The sequence below is a fragment of the Antrostomus carolinensis genome, unplaced genomic scaffold, assembly GCF_000700745.2.
Source record: "Antrostomus carolinensis isolate BGI_N321 unplaced genomic scaffold, ASM70074v2 scaffold615, whole genome shotgun sequence".
Lineage (NCBI taxonomy): Eukaryota > Metazoa > Chordata > Aves > Caprimulgiformes > Caprimulgidae > Antrostomus > Antrostomus carolinensis.
In genome coordinates, this window is record NW_010318214.1 from 54,545 (window position 1) to 72,247 (window position 17,703).

The window sequence follows — 17,703 nt, forward strand, 5'->3', positions numbered from 1 at the left end:
GAAAGTCATGTGTTGCCTTTCTGTGTTGTCTGAATCACTTCACTGCTTAAAAAGCTGCTTATCTTGGCACAGCTACTTTCTAGCTACTATCTCAAAAAAAAGTTAGGTTAACATGTTACAACCAACCATAGGTAAGGCAGAAGGTTGTTGCACATTGGATGTGAGATGACAAACCACAAAGCACAAAAAAAGAAAGGCTGCTGTTGGTCTCTGTGAGAGTAGGAAGTAATAAGCTGTTTCTTGGAACAAATGGAAAAACTGTGAAGACCAAAGAGCGTACCTAGGGAAGTTGTTCTTACTTCAGACAATAATGCAACAGGTTGAAAAACAGTATCAATATATTCTATTCTTATCACAGAAGTGACCCATTAACCTCAACACTTGGGCAGTACTTAGCATCCTATTATTTCACCTATTTGGCTAAACAAAACCAGATTTTTAAATATTAAAAGCTACAGAGTGAAGCACTCCTATAAGAGCTTCTACTATGAATTGAGGGCTAGACTTAGATGGAAATGGAAGTTACATAGAATTTAAAAAAAAAAAAAAGCTACAGTGATGTGGATAATTATAGAGCCTTAACTTTCCCATGCAGCACAAGTGTTCAGTGCACATTCTGCCCGGACATTTACTCTGGTAAGTGAATTTAATTGCGGGTGAAAGGTGCTGAACTGAAATATCTGGGTTACTAAATCAAAAAGTGTACAGCACAGCATTAGGAGTACCTGCCTCTTCATATGGTCCTGGCAATACATTTCAGCTTTGAAATATCTTGGCAAAAATATCTTGAAAGCACTATTTATAAGCTGAGAGAGGAAAAACTCCAAACCCTTCTTGCCCCAGATGTAGGTGCTAACCAGGCACATTACAGCTCAAGGTTTCTGACCTAAGAAGAGACAAAAGAAGCTTCATGACTTCAATCCAACTAGCAATGAAGTGTTCAAGGGCTGAATGGGAAGAGAGGACAGAGATCTGATCATTATCAACCACATGAAAGAGGCAATTACAAGGTGCAGAAGGAAAGGCCAACTAAAATTGCAAAACAACTGCAAGACAGACTGCTAGAGGGCATGTTTAGCTAATGCAAGTCAGCCTTCCCGAACCTGACAACTATAAAACACAAATTTTAAATAACCAGTAAAGAGAAAAGAGCTAGGAGTAATTTGCAGGTTGGAGGTGACAACGCATGCTCAGGGGTCCTATTATCTCCACTGTTCGGTTTTATTATGGAATGGGTCTGCAGGCTCCCTTTCTGTCATAGACAGGAGGCTGCATCATTACTATTCAGGACCTGTGTACAAGCACTGGTCTGCTTCTGCCCACAGGATGTACTCCCAGCTGCGGGACCTATATGCAAGCTGTCTCCAGCTCACAGACCCTTAAATGCTCCCACTGAACCTCAGGTGACAGAAGCCACACAGATAATCACTAGTAAGGAGAAGGTGACATCAGGACAAGCATCAGGAGAATATTTGTATGAATGTATTGTTTGTTTTTTCTTTTCCTTGAAACATTTGTACCTAACCTAAGTGTCAAAGTAATGAGCCTTCTTCACAAAACTATTTTTAAACTTACACCGAAGAAGCTGTGAATTACAATTGCAACACAGATACTATAACAATAACACTTTTCTCATATTGCATTTAGAACTGTAGAATTTCTTGTGGCATATTAATATGGAACAAGGTTTTCAGGCTGAAGACAGCTGTCAAAGATTAAAGGTGGCTGCTGCTGTTAGAAATTAAAAAGAGCTTAGTTTGCCAGCAATCCTCGAAAAATTTTCTAGTGAAATAAATTCCAATTTGATTATTTAGTACTGTAACAAAACACAGCACGATTGTATTTGAACAAGATAGCATCTCTGACAGTTATAGCTTTCATTGTGCAAATTTAAACTGTCCTGACAGCAGCCACTAATTTAAAAATAATTACGCAGAACTCTCTAGGAGCTTTTGTTAGGAACTGATTTTTTGAAAGTGTTGCTTAGAATTATGGGTCCTTTAGAACCATGACTTGAAAAGAACCAAAAAACCTACTTTGTTTAGTAAGTTCTTGTTCACTTATATCTCTGTAAAATACAAGCTAAGGATTTGCTTTGTTTTATGCCCGAAAAAATGACCTGAACAGTTCTTAAAACAATTTCAGTTGTAGGGACTGAAAGTCTCTGGATGTGGCATAGATAAAAAGGTATTATCTAGGATGTAAATCTTATGTGTGCAAAATGTTTTAGAGAAAAGCTGCTTAGAATACTTTGTAGAATGGGACAAGAGCTGCATAGCTCCTGTCCATGGGAGGATTTAAAAAAAAAAAAACAACAACAAAAAAAACCCAAACAAACAAACAAAAAAACATGTAGAAGGTGATTTTAACTTGAGAAAAGGGCTAGGGACCCTTAGCCCAGCTTGCCTCCTACCCTTCAAGTTAACCGATGCTATGCCTTTTATCAGCTAGATGTTCTATGATGTTACTCTCCATGCTGATGTACTAACAATAACAAGCAAATCTGGAAGATAAAAGACAAGGGCAGGAAATCTTCCACTCCCTTTTTAGCCCAGGAAACTTAGAACTGGAACAGCTAGAGTTATGATAAGAAGCAGCAGTTTACAGAAACACAAGAAACAAGACAGAAGATATCAATTAAAAAGTAGGTGGCCCTGTATCTGGGCAATGCGGCACTGACCATCAGTACATAACCTAGATTTCAACAAGTTACACTGCAACTGAATCATATTTGCAGCAGTCACAACCTGAAGGTTGTAAACACTTTAACTATCAAAATATATGTGTTTATTAATACATACACTTTGGTGACAGGTGAAAGAGATGAAGTCCTGGGATACTATAGCAATACTAAACTCTTGCTAATACTTTTCTGGCAGTTGAACTTTGATGAATTCATAGAATGGTTTGGGTTGGAAGGGAACTTTAAAGGTCTTCTAGTCCAACCCCCTTGCAATAAACAGGGTTATCTTCAACTAGATCAGGTTGCTCAGAGCCCCATCCAATCTGACCTTGCATGGTTGCAGGACTGGGGCTTCTACCACCTCTCCGGACAACCTGTTCCAGTGTTTCGCCACCCTCATTGTAAAAAATTTCTTCCCTATGTGTAGTCTGAATCTCCCCTCTTTTAGCTTAAAACCATTACCCCTTGCCCTATTGCTACAGGCACGGCTAAAAAGTGTGTCCTCACCTTTCTTACAGGCCCCCTGGAAGTACTGAAAGGCAGCAATAAGATCCCCCCAGAGCCTTCTCTTCTGCAGGCTGAACAACTCAACTCTCTCAGCCTTTCTGCATAGGAGAGGTCCTCTATCCCTCTGATCATTTTTGTGGCCCTCCTCTGGACCCACTCCAACAGGTCCATGTCTTTCTTGTACTGAGGACCCCAGAGCCGGATGCAGTACGCCAGGTGAGGTCTCACCAGCGCAGAGTAGAGTAGCAGAATCCCCTCCCTTGACCTGCAGCAACACTTCTTTCTATGTAGCCCAGGATACAATTGGCCTTCTGGGCTGCGAGCACATATTGCTGGCTGACATCCAGCTTTTCATCCACCAGTACCCCCAAGTCCTTCTCCACAGGGCTGCTCTCAATGCCTTCATCCCCCAGCCTGTATTGATACTGGGGGTTGCCCTGACCCAGGAGCATGAGGTTCACATAGGCCCACTTCTCGAGCTTGTCCAGGTCCTTCTGGATGGCATCCCATCCCTCAGGTGTGTCAACCACACACCACAGCTTGGTATTGTCAGCAAACTTGCTCAGGGTGCACTCAATCCTGCTATGTCATTGATGAAGATATTAAACAGTACTGGTCCCAGTACTGACCCCTGAGAGATAGCATTTGTTACTAGTCTTTACCTGGACATTGAGCTGTTGACTGCTATCCTCTGGCTGCGATCATCCAGCCTCTTCCTTATCCACCAAACAGACCACCCATCAGATCTGTATCCCTCTCCAATTTAGAGGGAAGGATAGAGGACCATGTCAAAGGCCTTCCCTTGTCCTCTGATGTCGTGACTCCATCATAGGAGGCCACTAGGTTGGTCAGGCAGGACTTGTCCTTGGTGAAGCTATGCCAGGTGTTTTGAATCACCTCCCTGTCCTCTATGTGCCTTAGCATAGCTTCTAGGAGGATCTGTTCTGTGATTTTCCTGGGTACAGAGGTGAGGCTGACTGGTCAGTATTTCCCAGGAGCCTCCTTTCTACCCTTTTTAGAAATGGGTGCAATGTTTCCCTTTTTCCAGTCACCCGGGCCTTCACCTGACTGCCATGACTTTTCAAATATCATGGAGAGTAGCTTGGCAACTACATCAGCCAATTCCCTCAGGACTTTGGGATGCATCTTGTCAGGTCCCATAGACCTGATATGTTCAGGTTCCTCAGGTGGTCTCAAACCTGATCTTCCCTTACAGTGGGAGGGACTTTGCTCCCCCAGTCCTTGCCTTGTGGTCCATCCACTCCAGAGGTGTGGGAAGAGAGGTTGCCAGTGAAGGCAGAGGCAAAAAAGTCATTGAGTACCTCAGCCTTCTCCTCATCCATTGTTACCAGTTTGCCAGTCTTGCAGGGGGAGGAGTACCTTTTCTTTGACCTTCCCTCTCTGGCTGACATACCTCTAGAAGCTGTCTTTACTATTCTTTGCCTTCCTTGCCACGTTCAGCTGCAGCTGGCCTTGGCCTTCCTGACCCCATCCCTACACAACCGGGCACTGTCCCTATACTCTTCCCAGGATAGCTGTTCCTGCTTCCACTGCCTGTGTATTTCCTTCTTGCCCTGTAGTTTGAAACAGCAGGTCATGACTCAGCCATGCTGGCCTCTCGCCTTTCTTTCCTGATTTCTTACTCATGATCGAGAGTTGTATGTAATTAAAGAAAAGAAATTGTAAAAATTAACATTAAACAATCTAGCATAATATGTGAAAATCACAGTACAGAAGGATGTTATCCGAGAGAAGGGCAGATCAGCTCAAGTAGATCAGCTCAGGAAGATACAAGCGTACTGCATTTCACAAAGAATTTAATCAATGGAGGATACAAAATCCCTTTATTGAAAATTTTTTTGGTTTGCATTGTAGAAGATGGCAAAAGAGTAGCTGTCTGCTTATCAGTGAATGTATTCAACACTTTTAAGAAACAGGGCAAGTATCAATGTCATGCTTGAAGCTGCCAGTAAACGTGTCAGATTTAAAGACAGTGACAACCACTAATCAGCCGTCTGTTCAGTGATTTCTCCCCATATAGTAAGGCCTTGTCTGTGGCAATGACTATGGCAATTATTGTGGTAATTAAGAACTTTGCCATTTGTATGAATCTTTAGCATAGACTCACACTAATTACTATTTATGAGTAATATTTGCACAACTCGAGGATGAGAAAATGGAGTACTTTGCTCTCAGACATATACATAAGAAGAAAAGGTCTGAGATTGGGATCCTCTGGGAGATACTTGACAAAAACCTGTTTGGGGCAGGGTGTGTGTCTGCATTTAAGTATATGACAGGGGACGGGCAAAAAGAAATAAGGCCATTTCTATTTTATATCTCCCGCTAGCAAGTTTTAATATTATCAGTGATATTCTTGTTTATATAAGGCAAACATTAAAACAACTCTGCATATGTTAGAATTTCGGGAGCACTGGTGACTTTGGTAACATCATCGCCTTTTTACTATTGGATTAAGTAAGCTTTGGAATTTAAAACAAAGGCAAAGATGAATAAACAGATTCTTTTTCTTAGTTACCCTACTTTCCTTTTTCAACAGAACATTATATACCTTTTCAGCTTTTGAACAGAAATTCTCAACAAGCCCTAAGAAAAGCCCTGTTTTCATCAGAATACAGCTGAATAAGCAAATGCGATGCCCTTTACAAGAGATTCTCAAACTGTAACACTTTCAGATTTCAAATGGATCATAGATCTACCACATAAGACCCAATTGGTCTGTGACTGGGGTTTTTTTGTTGGTTTTTTTTTTTTGCTCTTTCTTTTAACAAAGAGATATAAAACAAGTTGCTTTGAACAAGTGGGGAATAAAAGATTTACAAGATTTTTGAACAGAAGACTTTGACCTGTTGACTTTGTATAACTACAAAGAAAATATTTCCAACACAATTTTGAAAGACCATTTATTTTTAAAGAGCAAAAGTATTCACTTGTTAGTTTGCAGTAATGAATACTACTCCTTACCTGATTTATTAAATAAAGACTTCAAAGCCATAACTTTCCTTGTATACGCTTCCCATGCATCACTACTACTTATTCTATGCTTAAAAGAAAGCCAGCTTACTCTTCCAAATACTACAAACTGCAGAAGACCCTTTTCCCATTCTCCACTTCCAGAGGCTTTAAATCAAGGAAGTTATCTGAACTTTTACCTTCAGTTCCTAAAGAACCAAGAAAATAAAACAGGAGATGGGAAGGAGAAAGAAAACAATACAGAACTTCCTTGTGCTTGCCTAACCAAGTATGTAGTCAGCAGTATCTCCGTTTTCTCTGATGACTTGTAGAAAGGATAATATTCCTTTGGTAGATAGGATCTAAACTTTAAAAAAGTATTAAAATAGGATTTGGAAAGCAGAAGATATTCCCCACAGAATATTACAGTTTCATGAAAGGTCAGAATTCAGGGTGTCTTTACTCCACAATATTGCTTAACACATTTTGTGTAACCAATATATCCAGGCAATATTACGTTCAGTAATTAAAAATACCTATTTCTGGATTCTTGGAAATCAGAAGAGTAAACAGTTGCAGGTGTTAAATTTAGGCTGGTTTTACTCCATACAGGATGAAGATGATCAGAAAAATTCACACCACTGCTCAAGGGAGAGAAACGCTTAAGTGTGTTAGCCATGCCTTTCTTTTCCTACAATCAACAGCTCTTTACTAAGCCCAAGGTCATTGACAGATACAAACACTTACCATGATGAAAAGAACACATTCCATAGCTTTCTCTACATTTTTGCTCCCCAGACTCTCATTTTAAGCTTTAAAAGAGGAAATATGCTTCTATTTAAAAAATCACATAATTGAAAAATGTATGTTATCACAAGGATAGCATTTTGTGAGATCATTTGTACAAAAAGACAAAGATTCTACTTCTAGGTTCATTTTAAAAGCTTCTGAAAATAGAAAGTAAGAAAGACTGGAAAGCATGTGCTTGCACATTAAAAGAAGAAAAGACTTTAATAATAATTCAGATGAAGGAGTAATAAGTATATTCAGTAGCTTTCAAAGAAGGATTGTGATGAGATTAAACTGGACATCTAACCAAGTTAAAAGCTGACAAATGCAAAGCAATGCAGATGTGATGGTTAAAAACCTAAGTTATTTTTCTTAAATTAAGCATATGAAAGCTTAATGTAGGAAACTTAAAGGCACTGCAACATCCTGGGCAGTTCCTCCTCTCTGCTGAATGAGCAGAAATTATTTTAAAAAACCCAACAAAATATTGAGAAATAAAATGTGGCTTTTATAGTTCGACAAATAAATCTGAAAGTATGTGTCCTGGTTTTGCTAGGATAGAGTTACTTTTCTTTTTAGTAATTAGAATAGCTGCATTTTAGTTTCAGTGTGTCAGTTCAGACTTATTATGAGAAGAATGTTGATAACAGTACTGGTGTTATTAGTTGCTGCTGGAGCTCAAGGCCACCATGTTTGGCTGTTCACAGCTGCATTAGGACTGGGTAGGAGAAGCAGTGAATAGCAAAGCCCAAACCTGGCATCTGGTTGTGCCAATGAAATATTCCATATCATATCATGTCATGTCAGTATATTAACCAGGGCTGACCGGAAGACGGGGGTATTCTCTCGGGGATCGCTCGGGCTCGCTCTTCTGGGGTTTCGGGACTGTCTCAGCTGCGGGATCGTTAGCTGGCACAGGCTGGGCATTGGTCAGCGAGCGGTGAGCACTGTGTATCACTCATTTGTATAGTCTGTTATCACTGTTGTTATCATTATCATTTTATTTTAATTAGTAAATAGCAAGTTTCCTTGCCCTTCTTTCCAATTCTCTCCCCTACTCCCTGGGTGAGGGGGGGGAGGGTGATAGAGCAGGCTGTGTTTGGCTGCAAGCTGCAAGCAAAAGGGTGAATCCACCCAAACCACCACAGTATGAAAATTCCATTACAGACATTAATACTGCAGCTTCAAGTAGAGTCTTTAGCTACATTATTTGAAAAATTCTATCACAAGATTAGAAGAGAACCAAAAATTCAGAGTGAAGGATTACAAGCCAACAACTTTGCAGTCAGGACTGACTAGTTCTGCTATAGATACCAGCATTATAGACCCTCTAAACTTATGTACAAGGAAAACAACGGTTAATGTAATACCATTGTACTGACTTCTCAACTCTTTAACCTTTTCTAATATCACAAGAGTTTAATAATTTGGATGGACAGAAAGAAACAAACTCTAATCTTAACTCAGAGCAAGGGGCAGTCAGATCTCAGCAATGGTCATGCCACCAGTTCAGATAATAAGCTGAAAAAGGTTGTCTATAGCTAACTGATATCCATCTATGAAAATCTGTTGAGATGTCAGCCAAAAGGCCAATTGTTTATACACTGCAGTACATTTTATAGACTAAGACATCTGGAGGCAAGCTGCTGTCCTCTATAAGATACAGAGACTTTCAAAATTGTATCTATAGTTGTTTTAAACAGTAAGTACCTTTGATATTATAGACAAAGCTGCATAGACTATGTTTGTAGGTATAGTTCCAGGAAGTAAGGGTTGGACATAACTGAATTACTTAGAGAGAAAAAAGCATTCAATAGAAAGAGGTTAGGTTAGTTTATGCGCTAGTGTCTCATGCCGAACAAATTTTGTCTTTGAATGTACCAAGCAGTCAAGACAACTGCTACCAGAAATAGACTTAGCACTATTAAGAACAGTATATCTGTCATGGTTTAACCTCAGTTGGCAACTAAGCACCACGCAGTTGCTTGCTCACTCACCTCACAGTGGAATGGGGGAGAGAAACAGAAGAATAAAAGAAAGAAAACTCATGGGTTGAGATAAAAAAAGTTTAATAAGTAAAGCAAAAGTAATGCGCTCAAGCAAAGAAAACCAAGGAATTCATTCGCTACTTCTCTCAGCCATCTCCAGGAAGGCAGGGCTCCATCACACATAATGGTTACTCAGGAAGACAAATGTGCCCAATGTGGGGCTTGAAGGTTTTAAGATAACGACAGATTTGGTTGGAATGTTATAGATTGAATATATAGCTATTATTGCTGTTTAGCTATTAATTAGCAGCCTCCTGTGCTTGCCAGGGGGCTTTCTTGCCTTACTGTGTATTAACATCTAGTGCTTGTTAGTGGTTGCTTTTTGCTTTTGCCTCTTGCTGCATCTTGCTTATCAGCTTACTCTGCTGTGCCTGGGAACATTTTGATAACAGCACAGGAGATGCACCTGGGCTGGCAGATGGCCAGGGCACCACTGCTGTTTCTGTGCTGCTGGACTGGAACTCCACTGTAACCTCAAGTCAGAGGGACTATGACCTCTGGATGAGTCCATGCAGGATTGAGATGCCCCAAAGTGTCTGTGGCTGTGGTTATGTCTGTGCTGCAACAGGGATACCTCTGCAGGATAAGTCCATAGAGGAGAAGGTAGACCTTGAAGCATCTGTGTATGTGGATAAGCCCACACTGCAGCAGGTGCACCTTGAAGCATCAGTGGCTGTGCATGTTGAAGCACCTCAAAGTGTATGGCCATGGATAGGCCCAAAACAGAGCAGGTACATCCCTGGATGGACTGCAGCTACGCATAAGGCCATGCTCAAGCAAGTATATCTCCGAAGGCATTGCAGCCCATGGAAAAGGCCACACTGAACAGGTGCACCTCAAAGTGACTGTGGCTGTGGATAAGTATATGCCACAGCATGTATAAGCCTGGAGAGACTGTGCCTCATAGATAAGACTGCACTGGAAGCAGGTACACCCCTAAGGGACTGCAGTCTGTGGATAAGCCCAAGCTGGAGCAGGGGCAAGGGGAAGAGTTCATTGCAAAGTTAAACCCTATGTCTGGTCAATTATTCCAACTCTGAAAACCCTGGACATCACACACTAATGGTCAAGCTTCTTTATGGAATTAGGTATCTTCCACAAATATGTGAAAGAATATGTACATGGATATGTGCTAGAACACATGAGCATAACCTAAGTTATGCAACGATACAGATGCTGCAAGTCAAATTTGGAAACAGATTCTGTAAAAGAGCAAAAAAGCTGGTAAAAGAATGTATAGAAAAATACAAAAGGGCTTCCACACACAATCACCTATTATGTATATTAATCTAACTACTCAAAAAGTATAGTATGCTTGTAAATATTAAACACTAAATTTTATATTCTAAGTAATGATGTGGTTGCCTGTCCTTTCAAGAAATGGTAAATATAGAAATTTGGGGTGTAAGCACATTTGTCCTTCAATGCTGTGCAAAGCCTTCTGAGAATACTGGCTTGTGCATCTGCAGACTGCCACACTAAGATGCTGGAAAGGCGTTTACTAGCAGTTGCAGAGAGTCTGCCCTTAAATCCCTGTTAAACCTAGAAAACACATGCTGATTAGACGCACAAGGTGACGCTTTCACAGCTTGTCCTTCTTCTGTCAGCTAGAATAAAGTGAGTTACTTATTTCACAGCTTTTTTGAATCATATATACTTTTTCCTAGCCATCTACTTAATTTGCTAAAATACTTGGATTTCTTCATTAAAAAATTCCACAGGTCCTGGAAAGAGCATTCTGTGGCTTCACCCTGTCAGGCTCCAGTGACATAAAAAACATTGCTCTATAAAAATATGCATTATTATTGTCAACTAAATTCTGGTTTGGCATGTATGCTGATCCTAGTTACTTTTAACAGCAAAACCTCCAAAGAGAAAAGGATTGATGAAACAAAATATTAAGGTCAGAGAGAGTTTAAATACACCAGAATAGAAGAGAGGCTTAAAATATGGCATTTATAAAAGAGATACTGTAGTTTAGCAGCATGAAGTATTTCTTACTGAATAATTCAAGAGATTCTGGTTCAGAACCCTAACCTAAGTGCTAATTAGCCACAGCAACATACTTACTTTCAACAAAAATATGAAACAAGATCTAATTAATGACCATTTCCAGTGGCAAAAGATGAAATTCTCTAATTTATCTTTGAAAAAAAAAAAAAATTAGAAGAGAAACAAAATGAAAGGGAAGCTTTAAAAGAAAAAAGCATTTCAAAGTCTAGGTTCCTGTGGGCATTTCAGTGCCTAGGGCATACTGCTCTGGTTAGCCCTTGGAACTCGTCTTTGCAAGAGTGAGACGATTATTTCTTTTTTGGAGAAATCTCTTCTATGCCAGTAAACAAAGGAGAAAGGTGGTACATTTGCTAAACTGAGGTATGCATACTCTTGGACTGAGAAAGAAGCACACCAGAACCCATATATTATGTTTTTAACTAAAAAAGGGACAAATTGAGCTCATATAATTCTTTGAAATTGAGTTGAGAAACTCCTTCAGCAGCTGATTACACAGTACTCTGCTCTAACATGTTTTTCACCATTTAGTACACCACATTATCTCACAACTGGAACATAAGGGTATAAAAGAGCTATTTATAGAACTTTAAAAAATTTGATAACACAGAGTAGGTCATTAAATCACAGATAAATGGAGAAAGGTTTCTGAATGGTAGTGTGCTCTGTAAAACTGCTTCCACTGATAGCAGCTATATTATCTACAATACTAATTTTATTCAAAATTACAAATCCAACAGTAATACAACAAATAAATCCTACCTAATAAGCCATAAGATTTCAATTGAATGTTTCCATTAAACATACATATATAATCCACCTTAAAATTAAATGGCCCCTAACTTTCGCATTTTATTGTTCGAAATATTGCAGTCACAGCAGCAGAGCATTTTCATAATAATGCTAAAACTGTTGTATTAACTTGTGTTCTGTGCATGGTTTAAGTGATTAGCAGTACTGATCAAGGATGCAGAAGGACAGATGTTTAATTGGCAGTAAGAATACAAGAGTGAACTCTCAGTTGTCAAGTTTCAGGCAGAAGTTCAAGAGAAATACATGCCCATAGCTAAAGCTGAATCTCATTACTGAATTTTAAATGCCTATTTAAGACCTCCTTGATTAGTGAAGTATTGGATCTTATTCTTGCCTCAGAACCTTAGTTTACTTCTGATTTAGGTACACAGGAATGCAAAGATGAATCTTGGTAAGAAGCTAGTCTCTATTAAAAATCTGCAAGTCATGAGGATGATTTACATTTGAGTGAGTCAAGGCAATGTGTGTGGACTCAGCTGAATCTAAACATGTGAGCTCCTCCCTGCAACATTTCTCAGCAACACCACAACAACATAATCATGCCAAAGTAGTCTGCTTGCAAGTGTGCTTTACCTTTAAAGAAACATTTGCCTTATAATTCCCAGCAACCCATTAAAGTTTTTAAAAAATTTAATTTCAGTAATATAAATGTTACTGTAATCTTCTTCCTGTATTTGCTGCTTCACACTCATATTAACACATTCTTCCTACCTTCCTTAGCATCTGTTTAAGTATTTGCATATTTTGTCATACAATATAATAAAAATAAAGTATCTACATCCCTATTATTATCAGTTTCCAGTATCTTTATTTGCAGTATCTGGGACATAAATCTGGTGAAACCAGAATCCAGTGAAATTCTGTGAATCCTTATTTAGAAAGCTACCAGCTCTTAAGAACACAATGTTCTGCTGGTTGTCTCTTTCTCTGCATAGAGCTCAGCAGTCTTACATTCAGTCATCTTCACGTCTATAAAGTGTGGTTCCATCTCTCAAAAAAAGGCTGCTATGGCTGTACACCATTTTGACATTGACATAGTAACTAAACAATGTATAATGCAATGGGGCCACTGGGACACAGTTTTCTTCTAACTATCTGAAAAATACTAACATAAAAGTCTCTGGAAAAGTTTAAGTAGTTTTGGAATACAGTACTGACTTGGAAAGCAGCTGAAAACTAAGTAATTTCTCATTCATTCTTTCTTCTGCTGCTTATTGAGCATCTTCTCTTATTTTCTTTTTAACTTACCAGGCATGATAATATTGGAAAAACCTAGTTTCCTTGTTATGGATACTCCATGGGTAAACATCGATGTATACTCTCTCCTAATTTGTTCTATGTCTCCATGAAGCAATTGAAGAGAAACTGCCAGACCTGAAAAAGAAGATAAAACAAGGAAAAATAAGACATTCAGATTATGGCCATCACTTCTTAAAAACTGTATATACTTGGAGGTGTGTATGCATTCCTGAGAACTCAGAAAATTCAGAGGGAGTTCAGTAATACCAAGCCAAGTCACTTCAAATTTTTCATGTATTTGGGAAGAGTATCAACATCCATAAATCAATAAATACTTGAAAACAACTACCCATGAAAAAGCCTTAGCAAATTATTACTGATGTGTAACTGAACTATGATGACACAATGGATCAAAATTATCTCCATAGGGATGGACTGAGGCCTTAACTGGAAAAAGAATTAGAGGAATGTCAATCTAGAGAAGTGTCAATCAGTAATTTTTGCTATCATCTCAATTTTTTACTTCCTTCAACACAATGCTGCCTTCATTGGTATGCAAGAAAAGGTGCAAACACAACGTTCCCTATCTATGGGAGACATATGGAAGTCTTGTTACAACGCATCACTTAACCTGAAACAATGTTATACAAGTTATTAATCTGAAGAAACTCTAATAAACCAATATAGCATAATCAATTTGTCTTACTTAGACACAACAATTTTATAATGGCTGAAATTACTTTTTTTTTTCAGTAATCATTGGATTTAATAAATCACGCTCTTTCCTATGTTTGTTAGAAGACATGCAAAATGCAAGGGTGTCCATATAATAATTTTCCAGTATTTATTCCTCTAGAACCAAGGAATAACTTCATCTACTACATCTACAGTATACAAATAAGTCACAAACAGTATACTTCATTACTGGGGGTTGAACTACATAATCTTTAAAGGTCCTTTCCAGCTCAAACCATTCTATGATTCGATGATTACAGCTGAGATGAACAAAAATAACAGGCATGCCTTTCAGTTATCTCAAATATAATCACCAAGGCAAGTGTCAGGGTGATATAGCTTGTAAAAATTAATCTTCCCTGACCTTCAACATTACTACAGCATACCACGTGTCAACATACAGATCAAGGAGAAGCTAAGAGCAAACTCTGCATGTGCACTGAACAACTGGAGATAAACAGACAACTCAGAAGAGTCATAATTAACTTTAGATTAAGCTTAAGTAAATAACATGTACACACAGACTAAAAAACAAGGTCATCAGTCCTTTGGGCTTTGGAAGAAATTACCCCTGCAACCATGTTACTATTTAACCGAATAAATTTACTTGAAGTTTGATGGTTCTTAAATCAGAGCTTGGAAACTGTCCTAAGTACTGCCAGACCAGGCTATTGCACTAAAGAGATCAGAGATCTAATTAGCATGACAAATTTTATCTTCTTCCTCTAAACTACACTTACATTTTATTATTTGGGCAACTCCAGAGGAAGTGATACTCTGACCAGACTTCCATTCTCTTGTGAAAAACAGCTCACCTACACATCTCCAACTGAGTACATAAATAAATATTAAAAGAAAAAATATTCAGTGAAGTCTATTTTAAGGACTGTATTTAATGCTATGGATATTTAATTATTTTGGTAATGGGAATTTGTTCTGTGGTTACCCAATTAACTTTTAGGAAGTATTTTAGGAATTATTATTGGTGTAGATGAGAAAACAAACACCACTGTGGCCAGCTGATGGTACAGGAGGTTGGTAAGAAGTCATATACGCAAAATTCAGACTGTTAGAACAGGTGCAAAGTTTTCCGTTGCTGGCTGGGAAGAGCTAGGCTGGGTATAGCTCACTTAGAAATATAGGTATTTAGCCCACCTCCAGTCTTGTTTCTTTTATATTTTAAGAAATTGTTATACATACATATGGATATTCATGCCCCTATTGCACTGTTTCCTTGGAAACCTAAAAAAACATTCGCCATTGCTCCAGATCACATCATCCACAAGAGCATTCATCAGATATTGTACATCGCCTGGTGTTGAGTAAATTTATTGTGTTTTCTAAACAATAAGTTGAAGACCTCAAATCCAATTAGTGCTATAGTTTTTTCTTTGCATACAGATTTCCTTGAAGGATCTTATTTAACTAAAAACTGAGATAAGAGTCAAAAAACCTCATCAATGGCAAAATAGTTTTAACTTGAGAAATAAGCTGCCTGTCAAGGATTTGACATACTTGCTCATGGAAGGCAAGAAAGGTATCAGAGCTCTGAATTTCACGGCATTCATTCTTAGAAAATGAAAAGTCACCTTTTTATAACCAAAAGCATCAAGAAATTCTCTCAGTGAACACACTTAAAACATGGTTTAGTCACTTCACCTATAGTTTAAACACCTATTTGGAATATAAATGGTTTGCATCCCTAACTCTTCAGAATAATAAAGAACACTGGACTAAAGACAGCAAAGTTACTTTAAAATGTTATACATTAGGAAAGAGGGAAACTGAACAAGGATGGAAACACAGGAAAGATGCACAGGGAAGTCTAAAGAATCTCCAAAAAACAAGGTTTCAAGTTAATAATCTTGTCACTGAGGATCCATTTGCCAATTGAAAAGGGAATTGACAAGAAGCAGATGATCTGATAAATATGGTAAAAATGTTTAAGTTAGGAGCATAAGGACTTCATATAATCAATGAAAAGGCAGCAATCCCCACTTAAGTGCTCCAATTGCTCTCTCAAAGCTTCACTAATTTTGCAAGGAAATGAGGCTCCTCTGCATTAAGGACCTAAAATCAGAAGATGCATACTGTCACTGAGGTGTGACATGCAAGTTGCAGAATAGGTGGCTTGAATTCCCACTGATTTGTTACATTCAGGATCTGGTGACGGGCAAAAGGAACACACTGTATATGAAAAGCCAAGAACTTTTTTTCAGTCCTAATGAACTAACTGTTTAATCAGAGTTATTATTAGTCCATTTACACAGACACTAACACACTCCAAACAAAATACTGTTAAAATGGCATCAATACACACAATCTTTCCAGTATCTACCCCTTGCTTAGCCTTCCACTGCCCCTCAGGGATCTTCAGGGCAATGGTTTAAGCCTGGGAAGGTGCTGTATGGTGACCAAGTTATCACTATCCCAAGTCCTTCGCCATGAGGAGGAACAACAAGGATGTTGCGCCTCTCTCCCTCTAGGTTCCTCTCAGAGTAATTTTTATATTTGTTAATGTGCTTTACACCTTGTTATTTCTTCACTGATCTGCAAGTCCGCATTACATTTTCATTCATCGTATATGATGTGTTTTATACATGCCACGTATCTGTTCTTTGGTCTAAAGACCAAAAACTGGTTTTATTCTACTCTCAAGGTCACACTATTTGTTGACTAGTAATTGGCCACTTTCATAGGTCTGGGGCCTCTAGTATCATTCCATGCCAGTACTTTTGAGGCCTCACTAATGGTCACATGTCTTTTCTACATTCCATTTTAGTCTAGGGCTATAGAAAGCTAACTCTACACAGAGTAACTACATGTTATAAGTACCTATTAAATACAAAACATATATACTAAAGTGGGTTAGGTTATACCACACAATTGTACAAAGCTAAGCAAGAGCTACAATAAAGTAGATATAATTGATTATTTTGTCATTAGATAAATGCTTTTATAAGTCAGAATGAATCTCCAAGCAGGCTAAGACAAGTCCAGCCAAAGCCAGGTAGGTAATGAGGACTGTGTTGTCAGCTAAACACAAAGCCTGCAGCCAGTTACAAGCCACAGCAATCCCATATTTATGAGTCTATAAAAATACGATGCACTAGCCAGAGAAACTAGACACTTATAATGACTGAGGAACCATGCATTTGAAATAAAAGTCATGGGGAAGAGAAAACTTAAAAAGATGGAATAATTCACATTTTACAAGGGACTAAAGTTTGTATCTTTATTATAAATCAAGTTACCTGACTATAAATTTGAGTTAAACAACATAATTTAAAACATACTGACACATCACAGGACCATTCAGATTTTCAGAAGGTTGTACATTCAATTGAAGTGAAGAGCGACTCCCTCAAGTACACTGCAAAACAAAGTGGAATGAAGAGGAACCAACTAGTTGAAAGACAGCACCTTCCCACCAAAAAGTAAACAGAATTTCACATACCATAATGGCCAGTAAGCCACTGAACTCAATTTACAAGTGATTAAAGCTATATCTATGGAGAAGAAAGGAAGAGGTGGATAGGAAATGCTACTGCTCCTAGAAAGGAAGGTTTAATCACCAGATAGTGAAGAGACAGGGTCAAGGTGGAGCAGGCTTCCAAAGAATTTGGCCAGCAGCCAATCTGGGAAATATGGAGAAGACACTCAAGGAAAAGGAACGCAATCAAAAGAATACCCAAATATTATTTTTTTATATGCAGGCAGAAAGTTAATTCATTAATATTTATCCTATGGAAACACAAATACCTTTTCTGTCATATAACAAAGGTAATATCCTTTAGTTTTATTTAATTTATTCCACTCTGATGATGTATGTCAACATCCATTCTTTCTCATCTCATTTTATGCACTAGAAAATATAACTATCAGCTTTAGAAAAAATTGGGAGCA

The 17,703-nt window shown here is 38.3% G+C and overlaps 1 protein-coding gene across 1 annotated transcript in view; it reads right to left on the minus strand.

Moving 5' to 3' along the window:
* LOC104525595 (dedicator of cytokinesis protein 4) overlaps positions 1–17,703 on the minus strand; it is a gene marked incomplete at both ends in the record, with an annotated part of 81,507 nt that overhangs the window by 51,267 nt on the left and 12,537 nt on the right. Inside the window, one exon of the mRNA XM_010168794.1 lies at positions 13,072–13,197. Coding sequence (XP_010167096.1) covers positions 13,072–13,197 — 126 coding nt within the window. The remainder of the gene's footprint in view (positions 1–13,071; positions 13,198–17,703) is intronic.